At 43.1% G+C, this 20,000-nt stretch overlaps 3 protein-coding genes across 3 annotated transcripts in view; 2 read left to right on the top strand and 1 right to left on the bottom strand.

Annotated features, from left to right (window-relative positions):
• ppfia4 (PTPRF interacting protein alpha 4) overlaps positions 1-20,000 on the top strand; it is a gene marked incomplete at both ends in the record, with an annotated part of 122,353 nt that overhangs the window by 56,568 nt on the left and 45,785 nt on the right. The gene's annotated exons all lie outside the window — the stretch shown is intronic.
• On the bottom strand, positions 316-9,586 carry LOC308330893 (gap junction Cx32.2 protein-like). Its single transcript, XM_080785966.1, has 6 exons — positions 9,525-9,586; positions 6,649-6,911; positions 4,564-4,675; positions 3,481-3,606; positions 1,227-1,573; positions 316-578 (listed from the first exon to the last, which is right to left on the bottom strand). Exons 2-5 carry the CDS (start codon positions 6,873-6,875, stop codon positions 1,265-1,267), a joined length of 774 nt encoding a protein of 257 aa, XP_080642092.1. The 5' UTR covers positions 6,876-6,911; positions 9,525-9,586; the 3' UTR covers positions 316-578; positions 1,227-1,264.
• On the top strand, positions 13,500-18,149 carry LOC308330849 (gap junction Cx32.2 protein-like). The gene is made up of 4 exons (XM_080785924.1): positions 13,500-13,561; positions 14,712-15,028; positions 15,975-16,400; positions 17,370-18,149. Exons 1-4 carry the CDS (start codon positions 13,523-13,525, stop codon positions 17,593-17,595), a joined length of 1,008 nt encoding a protein of 335 aa, XP_080642050.1. The 5' UTR covers positions 13,500-13,522; the 3' UTR covers positions 17,596-18,149.

Below are 20,000 nucleotides of genomic sequence, written 5' to 3'. Positions count from 1 at the left end.
ACGGGATCAATACTACAAAATAAGAGGCCGACCGGGGGGGGTCAACAAACCAAAATTACAAGACTGATACAGCAGTGGTTCCCAAACTGTGGCTCAGGACCGTCAGGGTCATGGTCCCCAGATGATTAGCTTAATGTGCAAAATTGTTTTCCTCACTCAACAGTAAACAAACAACATACAGTATTAACTGCATAGTATTTTTCACAATGTAACGACTTTAAGACCTTTTTAATACCTCTCTAGAATATAAAAGAAGGACATTACTACATCAAAATAATCAACAAACTGTATACAAATTGTCAAACATTGGCCAAATTGTCAACTAATGACCCCTGAGACAGAGACAAAATAGTCAATCTGCTATAAAGTCAGTACAAAAAGGGGGGGGGGTCGGTCATGGGGACAAGTGGTGTTATGGTTGGTTGTGTGCACAGTTCTGTGTTGCTATTAGAAAATAGCCGATCTACGGTCGCAAAAAAACTAGACTGAAACTAAAACATTTTAGGCAACTTAAAATATGACTAAAACTGAAATATTATTTTATTCAAAAGACTACGACTATAAAGGCCTATTGAGACCTATCCAGTTTTAGGTGGCAAGGTGACCACCAAAACGGTGCGTCAGTAAAAAACAGAGAGATGGGGTATAAGCGGTGAGTCGCTTCCCCACCGCGGTGTGACGTCATGTTGTGTATATTTTTCGGTGGACACCTCATCACCTACAATATGAATAGGCCTTAATTCTACTTGCAAAAAATAGATTTCAACCTTACTACTACTTTGTACTACTAGGACTAAGACTAAAAAATATGTTAAAAAAAAAAATAATAATAAAGTTTGATGAAAAATTATTATAATAATTATATAAATTAATATAATTTACATTTGGGGGATATCTTTCACAATAATGAATAAAACAAGTTCTAGACATTCTAATGATCACAAAAAAACATATATTACAATTATTGTACCTACTTTTATTAGGGTAAAGGTCAAAAGTCTTAGGTTAAAAAATGTTCAAAATCGTCCAGTCCAGCCATTTTTTATTTGTGTGAATTTCAGCCTCTGTGGGGGGTATTTATATGCAAATATCATGACCAATGGCATTGAAATGGCATTGCAATGAACATCACTGATGACGTTTAGGTGAAAAAAGAACAGAAAAAAAATATATATATAGTAATTAATTAAAATAAAATTGTTGCTAAAAAGCAAATCAAAATCAACACTGCACTGCCTTTCAAGTCCCTCAACAGAACGTGCCTTTAACTCAACGGCTGCATCTCCGTGGCGGACAGTGGCGGCAACGGCAATGCGCCGCCGTAGCTCCTCCTCCTCCTCCTCTTCTTCTCCGCCTGGCGGATCTTGGACGCCATCAGGTACAGCAGCTCGGCCACGTTCAGGAGCGCCGAGAACGCCGACACGGCCAGCATGAACACGATGAACACGCTCTTCTCCGTGGGCCGCGGGATGAAGCAGTGGACGGGCGCGCGGCACGGGTAGCCCTCGTACTTGATCCTGGCGGGCATGAGGATGAACCCGTAGAGGTAGTACTGGCCTACGATGAACGCCACCTGTAATGGAGAAAAATATATATATCTTAATTTAGAGCTGGGACTCGATTAAAGGGGGTGTCAGTGATTTCAGTCAAAAACCCTTAGGTTTCGTTTTTGCCTTGGGACACAAGCTTTCATCCAATCAGGATAGAGAACAAAAACGAAACCTATGGTTTTTTGACCCCCAGGGGTTAACTGGGGACAGGGAGGAACTCCTTATATGGTCAGCACACTCTATAGTAGAGAGGATTATCACAACAAAACAAAAAAAAATAAGTGATATTTGAATTAAGTGAAATCACTGACTCTACCTTTAAAGAAATTAATCTAATTAATCAGAGGCTTTGTAGTTAATTAATCTAGATTAATCGCATTTTAATCGCATATCAATATTCAACCTGAGAACAACAGCGAGAAACCTTTTTTTTTTTATGTTTTTTGGTATCCCAGTGAATCAATGAATAGTGACTATACAGGATACCACTCATTTTCAACATTTTACTGTCATTAATATAGCTGTTGTGGAAATAATAATAAAAAGTCACCCCATTCTGTGTTGCCTAGAGAACTGGAGGTCTGGGAAAAAATTAGTAACAGTAACAAGTACATCTCAGTGACATCACAAAGCTGTACTTACTTCATATTGCTACTGTTTTTTTGTCAGACCTCCAGTTCTAGGCAACACAAAATGGGGTGACTTTTTATTATTTCCCGTTTTCAGTACTATAGAAAAGCGCCCAGTGAGAAACGTTCCGCGGTGAAAAAAAAAGGTGCGATTAATTTATCTGTAGTTAATCGCGATTAGTCCCGGCCCTAATAATATCTTCCAAAGATGAATTTTGACCTTCCCCATTGTCATCTTTAACACCCCTTTATACCCCCAAGATGTTCTTTCTATAGAACGGCATGCTATACACTAAGTGACAGTATAGTATTTCTGAGTGTCCGTACTACAAGACATGCAGGCTTGTTACACACTCATGGACATCAATGGCATTGACTGGATCAGCCCCAAAAGAGAACAGTTGTAGTAGAAATAGACTTTGGAACAGTCGTTGGAATGACTTGAGGGAGTTCCAGAGATAGTTTATATAGGAACCAAATGCACCCCTTATGGGTCTGTAAAGCAGAGAGTTAAATGAACAGTGCACAGTTTTACAAATTAAATTGGGGTCTCAGAGATTTAAGAAATGCCATTAAATGGGGGACGTCCGTAGACTAATAATATGCATGTCAAACTGGAGGAGTCCTTGAAATTAAACAGGTTGAGAATCACTGCTATAGAGGCTGTAACATTTTTTCTCGTTTGGCGCTCCCTGGCATATCTTTTCAAATGGGGGTCCGCAGGCTGATTATAGTGTCAATTTGGGGAGTCCTTGACATGAGAAGGTTTGGAAACCAGTCAGTGTTGTTTTCGTCGACTAAAACTAAGACGAAAAATGTTCGTCGACTACCTTTTCCACTGAAGAAAACTAAATGGAAACTAAAGTAAAACTATGCTATGGTGACTAAAACTAAGACTAAATATACTGACAATTTCGTCAACAAATAAAAACTAGACTAAAATATTAGGAAGGGACTAGTGGACAACAGATCCAGTATAAGTCATTTTACACTTGGTTGCATGCTGAAAATAGCAGATCTACAAGCTCACAACGCGTCTCAGCAAGTGTAAAATAAGTCATTATGACGGCAACAAGGCCCGCAAAAATAAATTTTAGTCGACTAAAATCTTATGACATTTAGTCGACTAAAACTAGACTAACACTAGAACATTCCAGGTGACTAAAATGTGACTAAAACTAAATGAAAACTATTCAAAAGACTATGACTAAAACTAAAATCAAAATTTGCTGCCAAAAACAACACTGGAACCAGTGACATAGAGACACGAGCTTGTCATTCTAAAACAACCGTTCCCACACCTCCAGCAGGATCTTGAAGAGCAGCTGCAGCGTGTAGCTGACCAGCAGCGCTCCGCGGATCTCCACGCGGCCGCGCTCGTCCATCACCGACCGGGGCGCCTTTTGGGCCACTCCGTCCCTCCAGACCTGAAAAAACCATATTATGCAAATGTGATTGTAACCCAGCCAACATGGCAACCCGCAAATGGCAACCCATGTCAATCAAGGCAGTATAAAGGTGACATCAGTTCCTATACACTCCTCACTCCCACTTCCACCTCATGCAAGATGGCCGAAATGTTTGGCATGGCAGCAGCAGCAGCAGCAGGTTCCTGTTCACTGTGACAATGTTTGGTTACTCTTCGGTCAGGTTACATAATACACTTATAGGGCATTTTTTATCAAGACGCTCTTTATCGTCTTATTATCGGGCCTATTCGTCTTGGGTCGCGGACACGGACACATATTTTAGTATACATATGCATATTTCAGTCAGGACGAGAATGGATATAGTCATTGAATATATGATGAGATGCAATATATTTATTATGGTTTGGACGATGTATTGGATCTGCTTTTTATAGGTACTCAGATCAAGCACATCAGTCCCCGACCTATAGGGACTCTGAATCCCCCCGTACCTAAAACAGTAGATCCAAAACGACAGGTTGTATAGCTTGGGTGGTGGAGGTGGGTGAGCAGCAGGTTTGTATACAGCAGCGCGCTGATATACAGCAGCAGCAAGCAAAGGAAGGAAGGAAGCAGGAGGAGGAACGCAAACCTCCGGTTAACCCATTCTGACCTGAGATCAGATTCATACGAGGTTTCCACTGGACACACACCGGTCTGATGAACCCATTCTGACCTGAGATCAGATTCTAAAAATGTCAGTCGTTCTTCGATTTTTCAAAAATAGCAGACCTACAAGCTCGTAGCGCGCCACTCGAGCTTGTAGGTCTGCTATTTTTGAAAAAAGAACGACTGACATTTTTTAGAATCTGATCTCAGGTCAGAATGGGTTAATCATCAGACCAGTGTGTGTCCAGTAGTGGGAAACCTCGTATGAATCTGATCTCAGGTCAGAATGGGATAATAATTAACAACCTTCTGCTCCAGCTTGCGTCGCAGCTTGTTCTCCCGGCGGATGACGAGCAGCACGTGGCCGAGGTAGACGAGGGTGGGCAGCGAGACGGAGAGGATCTGGAGCACCCAGAACCTGCAGGGGTCAGAGGTCAGAACTTGGGGGGGTCAGAGGTCAGAGGTCAGGAGAGGTCAGAACTATCACCTGGGGTGAGACCGGCTTAGAGTATATACAGTTGCCTGCCATTGATTCTGTCTGATTCATTTTGGAGAGAACTGCGTGGTCTGCGCATATCACAATTTATATATTATGTCCACTAGGGGGAGTAGAGAGCTAAAAAAAAATCTGAGACCACTGAAATGTAAACGTATGTTTTCTCATGCCATTCTTAAAGGAAGACTGACACGCCCCTCGGGAGCTAATAACTGCTATCAAACAATGCTATCATGATTCTGACGTCAGAGTGGCGAAAGCTTTCCCCAACGACTTCTATGCGGGCTCGCCGGGCTTGGTGGCCGTGGTAGCATAGCAACTTATGCTACTATTTTGGTGTCACATTTAGCTTGAATACTGGGTGAAAGTCTCATTAAAAAAATTATTTTTTCGCAACATTGTTCAGGTGAACTGTGTGTTTATGCTTGTTCATTGTAATAATCAATATCGCTATGATTATTTTATTTATCGCCGCGTCGCTCCGCATGACAACATAGTCTAGCCCGTCTCAGATGCAGGCTGCACACACACGGGGGGACGGACGGACGGACGGACGGACGGACGTATAGTCTCTGGTCAGGTCCCCGCATTGAACTGGGCATGTGTGTACGCACACACACACACACACAGACACACACACAACTTTTAGCCGTGGCTATAGTGCATGACAGCGGGGAAGAGATTCCGTGCCATTGCATGTGTGTGTGTGTGTGTGTGTGTGTGTGTGTGTGTACACACATGCCCAGTCCCCCGTAGAGGCTCATGATCTCGTCCGCAAGACTATGCCTCGGCATAGCGATATTTATTATTACAATGAATACAAACATAAACACACTATAGTTCACTTGAACAATGTTGTGGTAACTAACTACGGTATTACAGAGTGAGAGCGAGGGTGTACATGTCAGCCTGCGGCTGAGAGGGGAAAAGAACAGTAGTCGCGCTGCTCTCACAGCGGCCAGACAACAGCAGACCGTCCGTAGTCGCGACTGTCGCGCTGCGGGGCTGAGAGGTCTCAGAGCGGGCAGACAGGAGTGTTGGCGACCGGGGGAACATGGGACTCCAGTCCAAAATTTGCGCTTGTGCTGCAGTTCCCCTAAAAAACCCCACGCCAACCTCAATTGCATTCAAACTAAGCATTTCTGGCGAAAAAATAATTTTTTTCAATTACATTTATAGCCAATATGACGCTAAATGTACCGTCAAAAACGCTAGCCTGACCTATAGCCACTTGTTGCTAGCGCCGTAGCCCCGTTTCAAACTGTTTCAAACTGTTTTCAGTCAGACCACGTGATGTGCTGTACCACCCATATTAATTTCGGGGCATGTCAGCGGACCTTTAAAGCCCTTTGAATTGAAAGCGTCAACAGAGAGAGAGAGAGAGAGAGAGAGAGAGAGAGAGAGAGAGAGAGAGAGAGAATAGAGACGGCACCCAGAGGAAACCCCTGAGGTCGAAATGGACATATAGTGGCCGAATTTGGTATTGCAGCGTGCAGGGGCGCCCAAACACATGAACACGCTGGTCCGTTGACTGTCATCGTGCACGTTCACGACGGCGGCACGTCCGTGCACGTTCGTTCGTGCGCGTTCAACGGCAGCGCCTTCATGTTGTTTGGGGGAAAATCCATCCCAGAATGCACTCTGTTCCTATACCCGGAAAGAGGAGTGAAATCGACCTCATGCAGCTTTAGAGCAACTTAATGCAAGTGGATGGGAGGAGAACTCGTGTGCCATCTCTATTCATATATATATACTCTTAAGGGTGAGACATGGGGGGGAAAGAGGAGAGGTCAGAACCTGGGAAGAGGTCTGAACTGTTACTTGGGGTGTGACACGGGGAGAGGTCTGAGCTGTTACCTGGGGTGTGACACGGGGAGAGAGGTCTGAACCGTTACCTGGGGTGCGACATGGGGAAGGAGCGGTCGTAGACGGCGTGCCGGCAGCCCAGCGAGCGGGTGTTGCAGTCCATGTTGCCCTGCTCGTCGCCCCAGATCTTGTCGAGGCCCGCGGCCAGCGCGAAGAGGCGGAAGAGGAACAGGACGCTCATCCACACCTTGCCCACCACGGTGGAGTGAGACTGGACCTTGTCCAGCAGGGACGCCAGGAACGACCAGTCCCCCATAATGACGCTGACGCTGACCGATCCAATACTCTGTGGCTGAGGAAGAGGAGAGAAAGGACGTTATCTCATTTTTTGTGCCGGGAGTGCTTCAAAATAGGAGCTCTGGGGTGCCTGAGTTGTCTGATCGCTTTTACTCTGAAAGCCATGAACCGGAAACACTTTCCTAAAAAAGTTGACTTTACAAAGTTGACCTTACATCCCGATCATTTTAATGTATACGATATATGATCCAAAAAGCGTTCATATATATTTTGCAGGAGAGACGGATGAGGAGCAGAAATGAAGCGCCAGCATATCGATCCATTCATCACCACGGAGAGCGCCCTGGATTAGGAGATACGAGTCATTCTTTCCGCCGCGCTAACATGTGAGTCAACGGCAAGCTAATAATTGCACAGAGCGTTAGCATACGGCAAGCGAAAAGCGAACGGACGTCCACAGACGTCCAAGGCACCTCTCAGTTCGAATCCTTAAGACGGCCTGAGGCGTCGTATGTGAAAATTGTGTTAAGACGCTTCAGCTCAGGATTTATTATTGCCAAAGCTATATGTGGCAGTGTAGCTCCGCTCGTGTGATTTTATTACACGTCACCTGTGCGACGAGACACAGAATCTGATATCAAATTATCAACGACAAACCCAAAGCCCAGACCAGAGCACATGATGAAGACATTACGTGACAACATAACAAGTGTGTCAGCTATCATGAATGAATGGGGGGCGTTCCGGGGAGAGATAATAAGAAGTAGAAATTCCTGCGTTCCATGACGTATTGAATATCACTGCGCTGGATTTCATTTTTTTAGAAGCTTATACCGTATATTATATGGTACTTAAATATGCTAATCATTCCTCCTATACATACAGTATATCAAGACAAAAGCCTGCAGAGAATATCTGTTTCCATTATAGGGACAGACTGAAAATAACTTTATGCTTGACATTTTAACCAACTTCTGGTGAGCTTGTGACAGTGTGACACGTTGTGAGCTTGTAGATCGGCTATTGTTGGTGAAGAGAGTCGGTGATGGTAAAATAACTTGTCAGTGCAACTCAGGTGTGTTTTACTATAAGTCTAAAGGGTGGTTAAACTGAAGTGATAACTTCACTTTTGAACTGAAGTTCAAAATATTATCTGCAAAGGTATTGTAATGTGACATTACATTAAAACATTTAAAAGAAAATCACATGAAAATAGCCAATCTACAAGCTCACAACGTGTTGCACAGCACCATGTGTGAGTTTGTAGATCTGCTATTTTTGTCATGGGTGGTATGGCCGACTTGGCACTGTAGCCAATAGAGTATAGCCTATTGCTCATGTTATTTTAACACGCTTAAAAACACTTAAAAACACAGGAAACGTGACAATGAGAGAGCTTTACAACAGAAAGCCAACTATTAGCGGACTAACTATTACCATTATAGCATTAGGCATTTGAACACTGATGCCTGCCAGTCACAATTTGGGAGAGGGAAAAGTCTTGGAAATGAGGGACTGTTCCACGCAAAGTGTGACGTCTGGTCACCCTAAGTCTGGACTAGCCTGGTTTAACCACCGATTTAAAAAGGGAGTGCATTGGTTAAAGGACCACTTCAACACTTTTCAACCTATCTTCATATAATTGGTCCTCACTAATACTCATGAGAAAATGACACGATTTTTTGTGTCTCATAGGAGGGCTGTGGGAAGTTTAGAAACCATCTTCCAGTGACATCATCATTAGGCAGATTATTTTTTAAACAAGATTATTTTTTTACAAAAAAATGATTTTCATTATTGTGAGAACGATGGCTTCCATTTTCGCATTGCAACTTTGCAGGACTAGAAAGCCTGCGGTTTTTATTAGCTTGTATTCCCCATCGATGATGTCACTGGAAGACGGTCTCTGAACTGCCCATAGCCCTCCTATGAGACACAGACATGAGACACAGAAAAAAATTGCACCATTTTTTCATGATTGTTAGTGAGGACCTATTATATGAAGATAGGTTGAAAAGTGGTGAAGTGGTCCTTTAAACCAGGCCAAAACATGTACCAAAAACTATACATGATTTTTTTTTTAAACAGCCGTGCAATAGCTAATCATCATTTATGCTCTTTAATATTTATATTCCTTATTCGTTCATAATCATATTCCTATTTATGCCCTGCTGTCATCATATAGGCTATACTGATTTATATATTGTTTTTATCTACCAACTGCAGAAGCTTATATCATAATGGTAGGCCTACTTAAATATGCAAAAAAGTATTCCTCATACAGTATATAAAGACAAAAACCTGAGAGAATATCCGTTTCCATTATAGGGAACAGAGAACAGATAACAAATAAATGGTGGCTCAAATGCTCAAATACATAATGGACCTTGATATGAAAAAAAAGGTTGAAAACCACTGATTTACAAGCTGTATTACACTATAGGCTATTCAACAGTATTGCATACAGTACAGTATCTCATAAACCAACAAAGTCGAACATTTTGGAGTGCCGCTTTTCCCACTTTGAGTGAAGTTATTCTGTAAACTATAAGCAGCCACTGCCTCAATCAAGTCAGTTCAAATCAGTTTTCCAGACCTGCTTTTCTTTCTTTTCCAGTACTGTATATATACAGAAGGCTATATAAGTAAATGTCCGTACCGTACGTACCTCGGAGATGGAAGCTGACTCCTTCCAGCAGATCTTGTGTGGTGTTGTTAAACTTCTCTTTGTCCCCGCTACACTTCCCTCTTTCACTCTCTTATAACGTTGCTCAAGTTTGCTGGATCACCTCCCCACCCCCACACCCACCCCCACCCCAGATCTGGTTCAATCCGCCTATAGTTTACTCACAGTGGTGTAAAGCAACTATACATGTACCCAAGTGCTGTACTCGTGAGCTTGCAGATCTGTTATTTAACTTAACTCTTACTCTACAAAGCTCATAGCGCGCCACCGAGTGGCGCGCTACGAGCTTGTGGGTCTGCTATTTTTGAAAAATCGTTAAAAGGTGGTGCAAATCTTTGAATGTATATTTCCGAGCGAACATTTTTAACTAAAATATTGGCTTCTGGGGGGGGTCCCTGGAACTACATATATTTTTAGATGGGGGTCCAATAGTGATAATTCTGGGGGTCCACTGAGCACCACTGACATAGAAACATGGGTTTTTCCGAAAAACGTTAGGATTTAGAAGCCTTTTTTCTTAATCGACCTCAGTCCAAAATGGGTTAAGGTCAAAGTAGGCTGGCATGTCAGACATTGAGCACGTATACTGTATACTGTATAGGGCTGTGTTGCTGTATCGCAGCACGTAGAACTGTGGCTTCTTAGTATACAGTTATGAAGTTCCTTGTCATTTCCCCCCCCCCGTGTGGGTTTTGAGAATAAAACCTCTTGAATATTCACTTCTCTGCCTGTGTCTGTTCGTTCTGCATTTTGATGCGACCTACACCTCCGCGTCGAGGGGCCTCTGAACAGCGCCGAGCGAAAAGCACTTATGTCGCTTAAGTTATTTCCCTATTTTTGTTGGCCTAGTTTCCTCCTTTTTTCCCCCTTCATTTTATACTATTACATTTGTTTCCCCAGGATAGGAACCAAGCTTGCCGAACCAAAAACTGTTCATTTAGATAGTCGAAGTCGAAGATAGTCGATCCCGGTACGTAACTTCAGTTTATCCGCTTTTAAAACATCTTACGGAGCCCTCGTGTCGTCCGTCCGACTGACACTCAACCCATGAAAGATTTGAGGCACATTTTAACGATTTTTCAAAAATAGCAGACCTACAAGTTCATGGCGCGCCACTCGGTGGCGCCCTATGAGCTTGTAGATCTGCTATTTTTCAATAGCTAAATTATAACATAATGTATGTAACCCACCAAAAGGGTACCCGCTCAAAATTGGTTAAGATAATCTTCCCAAATCTTGCGAGGGTAAAATTGGCTGGGCTAGAGAAACCTTCGATAACAAAGTAGATTTTTCTCCACATTTTACTATGAACATCATGACCAATGTGGGGTTAAAGAATGGTCCAGAAGCTGTGTTCACGTTCATTCTCCCATCGGAGTGAATATATACTCCTCAACCTGCTTCCCGTCTCCTAAAATGTTGTGTGTGTGTCCACGTCACGCATGATGTGGGAATAAGTAAACCCGAGGTCGTGTGTCTTGCTATATTTCCGTCTTGGGCCATATACCCAATAAGACGCCACTTGGATAGGTTAACAGGCAAACGGAACACAGGTGAGAGCCGTTACAATAATGAAGGGAGGTGAGACAAGGCAGGTAACAGCAAACAAGGGCAGACAGGAAAGCAAACAGAGCATTAATACAAAATAAAAACAACCAGAATACAACAATGTAACAGAACAAGAATACAAGTCCAAAACCTATTAAATAAACACATGCAAAGTCCAAGGGCAGAGGAGCGGACTGTGGACTGTAAACATGTGCATTATGCAATTCATGAATTAGTTCAGTTTGGCAAACCGACTATATGACCCCATGCCATATACATGTATGCACATTTTCTCCTCATTGCGTTCAGTGTGTTGCTTTGAAAATGACCCGACGTGTTTTGACTGTATAAGCTGAAAACAAGTCAATTTCCGTTACGTGCAAGCTGGAGTTCCATGAAAATTGCTGACTAATTGCACTTTGTCAAGATGAGAAATCAACGCGTGAGAAAACTGAGGGAGTGACAGTATAAGAGTGTGACTCAAGCAGAGCAAAGACCAAACCCGACCCCACGTCCCTACGCAGAAACCTCTTATCTCCCATATTCTAATGTTTTTCTCGTGAATTAACGCCACTAATTGATCAAATCAAACAAAAAGCACAAAAAGAACCAAAGTGCTTCACATCACATAGCATAAAAACATACATTGAGGCAAAAGAAGAGGATAGGAAGATAAATTAAAGCAAAAAAAAAAGGAAGGAAAAGCATTATATAAAAAAATGTCAGAACAGAACAATATATCAAAAACAAAAGGCAATTCCATAAGTGCATATTGGGAACATAGGTAGGCTTTAAAGGCTTAATAAACGTAAACTTAATTAGGAAACGCGATTGAAAAGAAATGAGTCTTTAGCAAAAGGATTTAAAAGTCGCCAATGACCGAGCTATGAGCGAACGTGAAACGGCAGGGTCGTTCCAGAGACTGGGTCCGACGGCCACGGCAAAAGCGCGGTCTCCTTTTTGGTCCTGAAATGTGTGTCAGGCACAATCAGGAGAGACTGCAGGTTATAGCCGATCTCAGGGCTCTTTGTTGGGACATATTATGGATTGGATGATCATACTATACAACATCACACAAAAGTAACAGAAATGCGGTGCGAAGCGGTGGGCTTTGAGCTTGCAGATCTGCAGATCTGCTGTTTGATGCTTTTTTCAAAAGGTGAAAGTTGAAAGTTTTTTGGACATATGAGGTTTCCCCCCCGACGACAGAGACGATATGATATAAGGATGACAGTTTGGTTCCTTTGTCTCTCTGGAGAGTTCCAGTTCCTCCAAAACAGCACCGTTCCTGTTCTGACGACCATAGCGACCATGTTCTGATTCCAAATCCCTGCCGGTGAGTGCCGTCTGCATTTATATTTATAAAGACAAGTATATCACATATCTGAGTGTCCATAATAATGTTGAATGACCTTAGAGTTTATACGTATGTAGGAATGTTTGTAATGTTGAATGACCTTAGAGTTTATACGTATGTAGTAATGTTTGTAATGTTGAATGACCTTAGAGTTTATACGTATGTATGTAGTAATGTTTGTAATGTTGAATGACCTTAGAGTTTATACAGTATGTAGTAATGTTTGTAATGTTGAATTGTTGAATGACCTTAGAGTTTATAACATGTTTGCTGCACTCCAACGCCAAGCATGTTATTTAGATATGATGTATTTGTTTAGGTTTGAGTCTTTAGCTAGTATCCCTATAGTTCATTTGTAGCACGTTTTCTTTGTAACTCATATTTTAAATCGTTATTTGTTTATGCCATTTCTTCAGATTTTTGACTTTGCTCATTGTGAACTTGATTATATTGCGCTGTTACTAGCACTGGAAATGATTACCAGCAGTCACTTAAAACTTAAATATATTTTATACCAGTGTTATTATTATTATTTTTTAATTGGTGCCCTTCAGGGGGTCCAGGGCGGGTCCAATAGCAAATGTGTAGGCTATAGCATAAACTCGGTGTGAGCTTGTATATCTGCTATTTTCAAAACATCTTGACATTTTATTTGAATATTTTTAAAACATTTTAACGAAACAAAACTTGTGTGTGGGGCGGCTTTTCAGATGGGGGTTCACACTGGGCATACATGTTCGGGGTCCTTGTTTACCAGAATAATCTTTACCACCACCCAAGTGCTTCTTCACATTTTTTTTAGTAATGATTAATTCCCTTGTTCTGGGATGTTGTCACTTGGTTTGTTTCAATGCTGCACTTTATTGTCAGTTGTTCTGGACTAGCACTTTTTGATGCTTTTAATTTAATGAAAAAACACAACAAAAAAAGAAAACCCACAAAAAGTTAGAATATGGAGATATAAGAGGTTTCAGACCGACAGCAATGATACCCAGAAGTTATACACTTGACTAAAGCCACCTTCTTTCCCAACAGACAGACAGACAGACAGACAGACAACCAGTCAACCACCATCATGGGTGACTGGTCGTATCTCTCCGCACTCCTGGACAAGGTATTATGGAATGAACATCCAATTGCAATCAGCACTGCAGATGGCAGAAGATTGGGAGTGATCCCAATCTTCCGCCGTATAGTCTGAAAACCCACCTCTTCAGACTCCATCTTAGCTTACGTGCAACCTACTTGCCCGGCCTATAGCCTCGACGACCTCGCAGGCATAATTATGCAAAGGCTAAACTTATGTACTTTAGATTTTAGGTAGACATACAGTAGCACTCTATAGTGTATACTCATACATAGCTTCACTGTACAGATGTTCTACTGTTAGACAGATGCTATAGGTTCTCCATCCATCCATCTTCAACCACTTACCGGTAGTCGGGTCGCAGGGGCAACAGCTCCACCAGAAGCCAAATTCCAATACCCCCAAAATCTCGCTCACTCACACGCGCTCACTCCAGCATGGCAGTGAAATTGGTGACCTGCCGAAATAACATGTGACCATCTTGTGGACTTCACATAACTTACATGGAGGTCTTTAAATATATATACGTGTCGTGTATTGAACTCTGCTGATAAACAACGATTTATGCTCGGACAATGACGTTATGTGATGTCTACAGGATTGTCACATTATTTCAACAGGTCACCAATTCCACCGTAACACCGCTATGCTGGAGTGACCGAGTCTGAGTTAGTAGTGAGTGGCGGAGATTTTGAGTATTGGAATTTGGACCAGAGAGCTCCCAGACTTTCCCTCTCCAGAGCGAACATTAGTAACTTCCTCCTGGGGGGATTCCCGAGGCGTTCCGAGGCGTAAATCCCTCGATCTTGGTCCTTATTGGTCTGCCCCCCCGGGATCTCCTCCCAGGTTCTTAGCTTAGGTTATCAGCTTCCTGACTGGTCACGAGAATGATTATGTTTACTTTTGTACTGGAGGTTATGTAATGTGTACTGTGACTTTGCTGTAAATTTCACTTGAATGTACTTCTTATTTTTAGATTGGGTGTTCTTTTAACTTTGTATTTTCAGAAAAGTCTCCTATATGGACAAGTGGTGTCACACTGTAAACGATGCATCTATTGTACAATTGTGCAATGAGCAATGTGATTGTTATGTCCATATCAAATAAATAAACATAAACATAAACATTATGACTCACGACGACTATTTCTCTCTCGCGTATTCGACGCATTTTAAAGGTCCAGTCCCACTCCACGGTGGTGGGCAAGGTGTGGATGAGCGTGCTCTTCCTCTTCCGCGTGCTGGTGCTGGGCGCGGCCGCCGACGGCGTGTGGGGCGACGAGCACGCGGAGTTCTCGTGCAACACGGCCGAGCCGGGCTGCGACCTGGCCTGCTACGACTGGCTCTTCCCCGTGTCCCACGTGCGCTACTGGACGCTGCAGGTGGTGTTCGTGTCCACGCCCACGCTTGTCTACCTCGGGCACGCCGTGCACGTGGTGCACCGGGAGAAGAGGCTGCGGGAGCGGCTGCAGCAGCAGCAGCAGCGGCGGCGTAGGTCTGTCTGGGCTATAGACTGCCTGTCAGTGTTGTTTTTGGCATCACATTTCTATTTTAGTTTTAGTCATAGTCTCTTGAATAGTTTTCACTTAGTTTTAGTCACATTTTAGTCACCTGGAATGTTCTAGTGTTTAGTCTAGTTTTAGTCGACTAAATGTCATACGATTTTAGTCGACTAAATCTACAGTTGATTTAGTCGACTAAAATGTGTTTTGACAGGCCTTGATGTCGTTGTAATGACATATTTTACACTTTGGTTGCATGCTGAAAATAGCAGATATACAATCTCTGCGACGCGTTGTGAGATTGTATATCTGCTATTTTCAGCATGCAACCCAGCATAAAACTGGATCTCTTGTCCACTAGTCCCTTACTAACATTTTAGTCTAGTTTTTATTTGTTGACGCAATTGTCAGTATATTTAGTCTTAGGTTTAGTCATCATAGATTCGTTTTTATTTAGTTTTTATTTAGTTTTAGTCAGTGAAAAAAGGTAGTCGACGAACATTTTTCGTCTTAGTTTTAGTCGACGAAAACAACACTGCAAGTCTATCATGACATGTCTAGATGTCCCACACCTTCCTATATCTCTATGACTGCCTGTCTAGATGTCCCAAACCTCCCAAACCGCTGTGGTTTTCAACCCTTTTCATATCAAGGCCCATTATGTATTCATCATTTGAGCCACTTGGACCACTATGTGAGGACATTTAGACCTCTCAGACCCCAAAAGTTTGTCCACACAATTCCACCACACTGTATTGATTCCATCTTCTCCACAATCACGGCAGGCAAGTCTGCAAAAGGAGGACGTTTGTTGGTTGATTCATGCTTTTTGCTTTTCTTTTCTTCTTCATTGCCCCCCGCCACACAAAGCACTTTGAGCGGTCACAAGGTGATCTATTATACAAAATAAAGTTTATTACTAATTATGTATATCATCAGCGGCCATGAGACGGACGTGGACGTGATCCTGAAGCGGCCCCGGTACACGGACGAGCGGGGCAAGGTGAAGATCAAAGGCGCTCTGCTGCGCAGCTACCTGCTCCAGCTGCTCTTCAAGGTGCTGCTGGAGGTGGGCTTCTCCGTGGGCCAGGTCTACCTGTACGGCCGCGGAGGCGGTGGCGGCGGAGACCCCCCCTCCTTCCTCTCGTCCGTCTTCATGGTCTCCGTCGTCCACTGCCGGCGGGACCCCTGCCCGGAGCTGAGCGGAGTGGAGTGCTTCGTGTCCCGCCCCACGGAGAAGAGCGTCTTCATCGTGTTCATGCTGGCCGTGTCGGGAGTGTCGGTGCTCCTCAACGTGCTGGAGGTGGTCTACCTGCTGTGCGGACGCAGGAGAGCCAGCCGGAAGAAGAAGGACCTCGCGGCGAGGTTGGGAGATTTTTCATTGTTTAGTTTAGTTTTTAGTTTTAGTTTTGACTTTATTTTTTGACTTAAATTTAGTTAGTTTGCTAGTTTTTCTTAGTTAGTTTGCTAGTTTTTCTTAGTTATTTTTTGTAACAACGCTTGGTTTTAGTTTAGTGGTTTTATTTTTTTCATACTTTGGGTTTATTTGTCAGGTGCAAAAAGGTCAGTGTTACTAGGCCTGTTGTGTAATAACAACTCGACAAAAGACACCATTTAAAATATATATTCAGTTTCTGTTGGCAACTAAAACTAAGAGCATTTTGCCTATGGTTTCAGTTCGTTTTTAGTGAGTTTTGTTGAATACAGTTTCAATTAATTATCTTTTTTTTTTTGTTATTATTATTATAGTTTTTATTTAGTTCAGTTAACGGAAATGTTTTGCAATTTTACTTTTAGTTTTTTTAGATCGTTTTCATGAACTATTATAACCTTGCAGGGTTCAACAACAAACAACAATCAATCACTCCAATGGTAAATGGTGCATTTATATAGCACCTTTATCCAAGGCGTTTTACATATAGATTGTGCATCACATTCACACACACATTCATACACTGATGCCAGAGGAAACCATGCAAGGCCTGTCTAGAAACCTGTCTTGCTCAAGGACACTTCGACACTGACTCTGGGGGCGCCCAGGTTCGAACTGGGAAACCTGCGGTCGCGATCCGGTCACTCTACCCCTGAACCACTGGTGGTTCACCATACAATTTCCAGACAAAAATACCGAAATATTTTTATTATTATTTCTTTATTATTATTTCTCTTACACAAATCCAGTATTTCTTTCTATTTTATCCACTTTTCAAGACAGTAATAATAACAAATGACTGAACTGAAAACTGTCATTTTCTGAGTTCAAAATGGGTTAAATTGTCACCAGTTTTGAATCGATGTTAATGGAATTCACGATATATTTGCCTATACTTTCAGGGTTCAACAACAACAACAACACCACCCCAACATGGCGGTCGACACCTCGCAGCAGCTTCTGGCGTCCAGTCCTGAGTGGACGTCGGCCAGCGTGAATAACCGCCATGGCGGGTCAGGAGCAGGAGGAACGTTGTCCATCGTATCGCATCTGCCTCGAGATCTATCAGACATCTGTAACGTCGACAACACCCGCATCGACCTGGTCAATAAAGACAAATGCACGTGAGAAAGAGGACACGATAGACAGCTATAGCCTATAGGGCACAGCAGTGGCCGCCATTTTGTCGTTCCACTCAAGTTCACTCCATTCCTTTTTTTCCGCCTATATGGACATTTCCCACAGATATCTATTTTAATTATTGATATACGCGTATATAGAATCGAGCCATACAGGATTTCTTTTTTTTTTTTTTTCACAGAATTGAATGTTTAATGGACATGATTCACCAGATTGATTATATAGGCTTGATTGATGTTGATATCTTTGGGAAATCTCTATGGGAAAACTGACTGGAGTGAATTTGAGTAGAACCACAAAATGGCTACCACTGCTATTCCCTGTAAGGTGATTGTCATGATTGTGAGATTGTGATTTGAATGGACGATACATTTTTCTCTCTCACGATTTAATTGTGTATCCGCCACTGAACACTGTACAAAATGAAATAAAAACTTTCCGTTTGGCTTTTTAGACTTTGTGTATACTTGGCTGATGAAGGTCAGAGTGACAGCATCGTTGTACTCTAAATACATGTTAAAATAAAGTTTTTTGTAAGTGAAGAGCGTGCAGAACTCCCTGTTTTGTCCAGGTCCTTAATTGCATTGGATATATAATACTGTAAACTGTATTTCCTTTGTGGCCAATTATTGTCCTATTGGAAGTTTGTACTTTAAAAAAATAAAATAGAATACATGTTATGGAAATCACTGCACGATAACTCACTGAAACTCAGCTTAAAACTCAGCCTGTGTTAATCAGTTGTTGTTTTAATTTGCACTTGTATTGACTTCTTCAAGTTCATAAACACTGCAAAATGTATATATATATATACAGTACGTTATTATTACATATTTATACATTTTAAACAACATTTCATGTTGATTAAGACAAATACAAAATGCATAATCATGATTATATCAACCTTCTCACGTCTCGTATATATTACAACATGAATGAATAATGGATACTGTCATCATCATAAGATCACGATCCAGAAAAAGAATGAATCACCTTAAAGTTTGCGTTTATGATTCACACTCACATGTTCGGAGGAGGAGGGAAGAAGCCGGGGGCGGGAGGGTGATGTTTCTCATCACGGCATGTACTCCTATTGAAAGGGCTTGGGGGACGGGGACGGGGGGGGCTATCAGCAGGGAGTGTTGGGAGTATAGGACGAAGATAAATGGGGGTTGCGTCCTCTCCCGGTGGGGGGTTTCTCACTGGCTATGCTGAGTCAGTGGATACAACAGTACTGTATGTCCTCCCGTTGGATATAACCTCGCCTCACCATGGCTTTCCACCTTGGAGGAAAAAGCCTGGTCTCTGTTCCAAAAGTGCCGTGTGAAGTGAACCGGTCTGGAGTGGTTATACGTCATGTTTTGTAGTATTGTATAGCCTTGTAGTCATCAGGCAGGTATACACTCAAACGGAACTTATACCTATGTCCTCTCCCGTTGGGGGCTCCTTCACTGGCTGCTGAGTCAGTGGATACAGCAGTGTGTCCTCCCGGTGGGGGCTCCTCACTGGCTGCTGAGTCAGTGGATACAGCAGTGTGTCCTCCCGGTGGAGGCTCCTCACTGGCTGCTGAGTCAGTGGATACACCAGTGTGTCCTCCCGGTGGGGGCTCCTCACTGGCTGCTGAGTCAGTGGATGCAGCAGTGTGTCCTCCCGTTGGGGGCTCCTCACTGGCTGGCTGCTGTGTCAGTGGATACAACGGTGTGTGTCCTCCCGTTGGGGGCTCCTCACTGGCTGCTGAGTCAGTGGATACAGCGGTATGTCCTCCCGTTGGAGGCTCCTCACTGGCTGATGAGTCAGTGGATACACCAGTGTGTCCTCCCGTTGGGGGCTCCTCACTGGCTGCTGAGTCAGTGGATACAACAGTGTGTCCTCCCGTTGGGGGCTCCTCACTGGCTGCTGAGTCAGTGGATACAGCGGTATGTCCTCCCGTTGGAGGCTCCTCACTGGCTGATGAGTCAGTGGATACACCAGTGTGTCCTCCCGTTGGGGGCTCCTCACTCACTGGCTGCTGAGTCAGTGGATACACCAGTGTGTCCTCCCGTTGGGGGCTCCTCACTCACTGGCTGCTGAGTCAGTGGATACAACAGTGTGTCCTCCCGTTGGGGGCTCCTCACTCACTGGCTGCTGAGTCAGTGGATACAGCAGTGTGTCCTCCCGGTGGGGGCTCCTCACTAGCTGCTGAGTCAGTGGATACAGCAGTGTGTCCTCCCGGTGGGGGCTCCTCACTAGCTGCTGAGTCAGTGGATACAACAGCAGCGACAGAACACATAAAATGTGCATGGGGATGATGAGTAAAAGTTTGACTTGTACTTTGAAGCTTTTATAGGACATTTACATGATTGTGTATACTGTATGTTTGCTCAAATGGAGAGAGAAGAAAAAAATACCAGGTA

Source organism: Protomyctophum bolini (genome assembly GCF_963924005.1).
Source record: "Protomyctophum bolini genome assembly, chromosome: 2".
In the NCBI taxonomy this organism is placed as follows: Eukaryota; Metazoa; Chordata; class Actinopteri; order Myctophiformes; family Myctophidae; genus Protomyctophum; species Protomyctophum bolini.
Note: the sequence above shows the minus strand (reverse complement) of the source record. Positions and strands in the feature narration are given on the sequence as shown.

Excerpts from the sequence above, each read along its gene's own strand:
- LOC308330893 (XM_080785966.1), bottom strand. The coding sequence starts at position 6,875 with ATGGGGGACTGGTCGTTCCTGGCGTCCCTGCTGGACAAGGTCCAGTCT. Across the intron at positions 3,607-4,563 it reads GACGCAAGCTGGAGCAGAAG|GTCTGGAGGGACGGAGTGGC; the intron begins GTTGTTAATTAT and ends TGGTTTTTTCAG. Across the intron at positions 1,574-3,480 it reads TCTTCAAGATCCTGCTGGAG|GTGGCGTTCATCGTAGGCCA; the intron begins GTGTGGGAACGG and ends TCTCCATTACAG.
- LOC308330849 (XM_080785924.1), top strand. The coding sequence starts at position 13,523 with ATGGGTGACTGGTCGTATCTCTCCGCACTCCTGGACAAG. Across the intron at positions 13,562-14,711 it reads TCTCCGCACTCCTGGACAAG|GTCCAGTCCCACTCCACGGT; the intron begins GTATTATGGAAT and ends CGCATTTTAAAG. Across the intron at positions 16,401-17,369 it reads AAGAAGGACCTCGCGGCGAG|GGTTCAACAACAACAACAAC; the intron begins GTTGGGAGATTT and ends CTATACTTTCAG.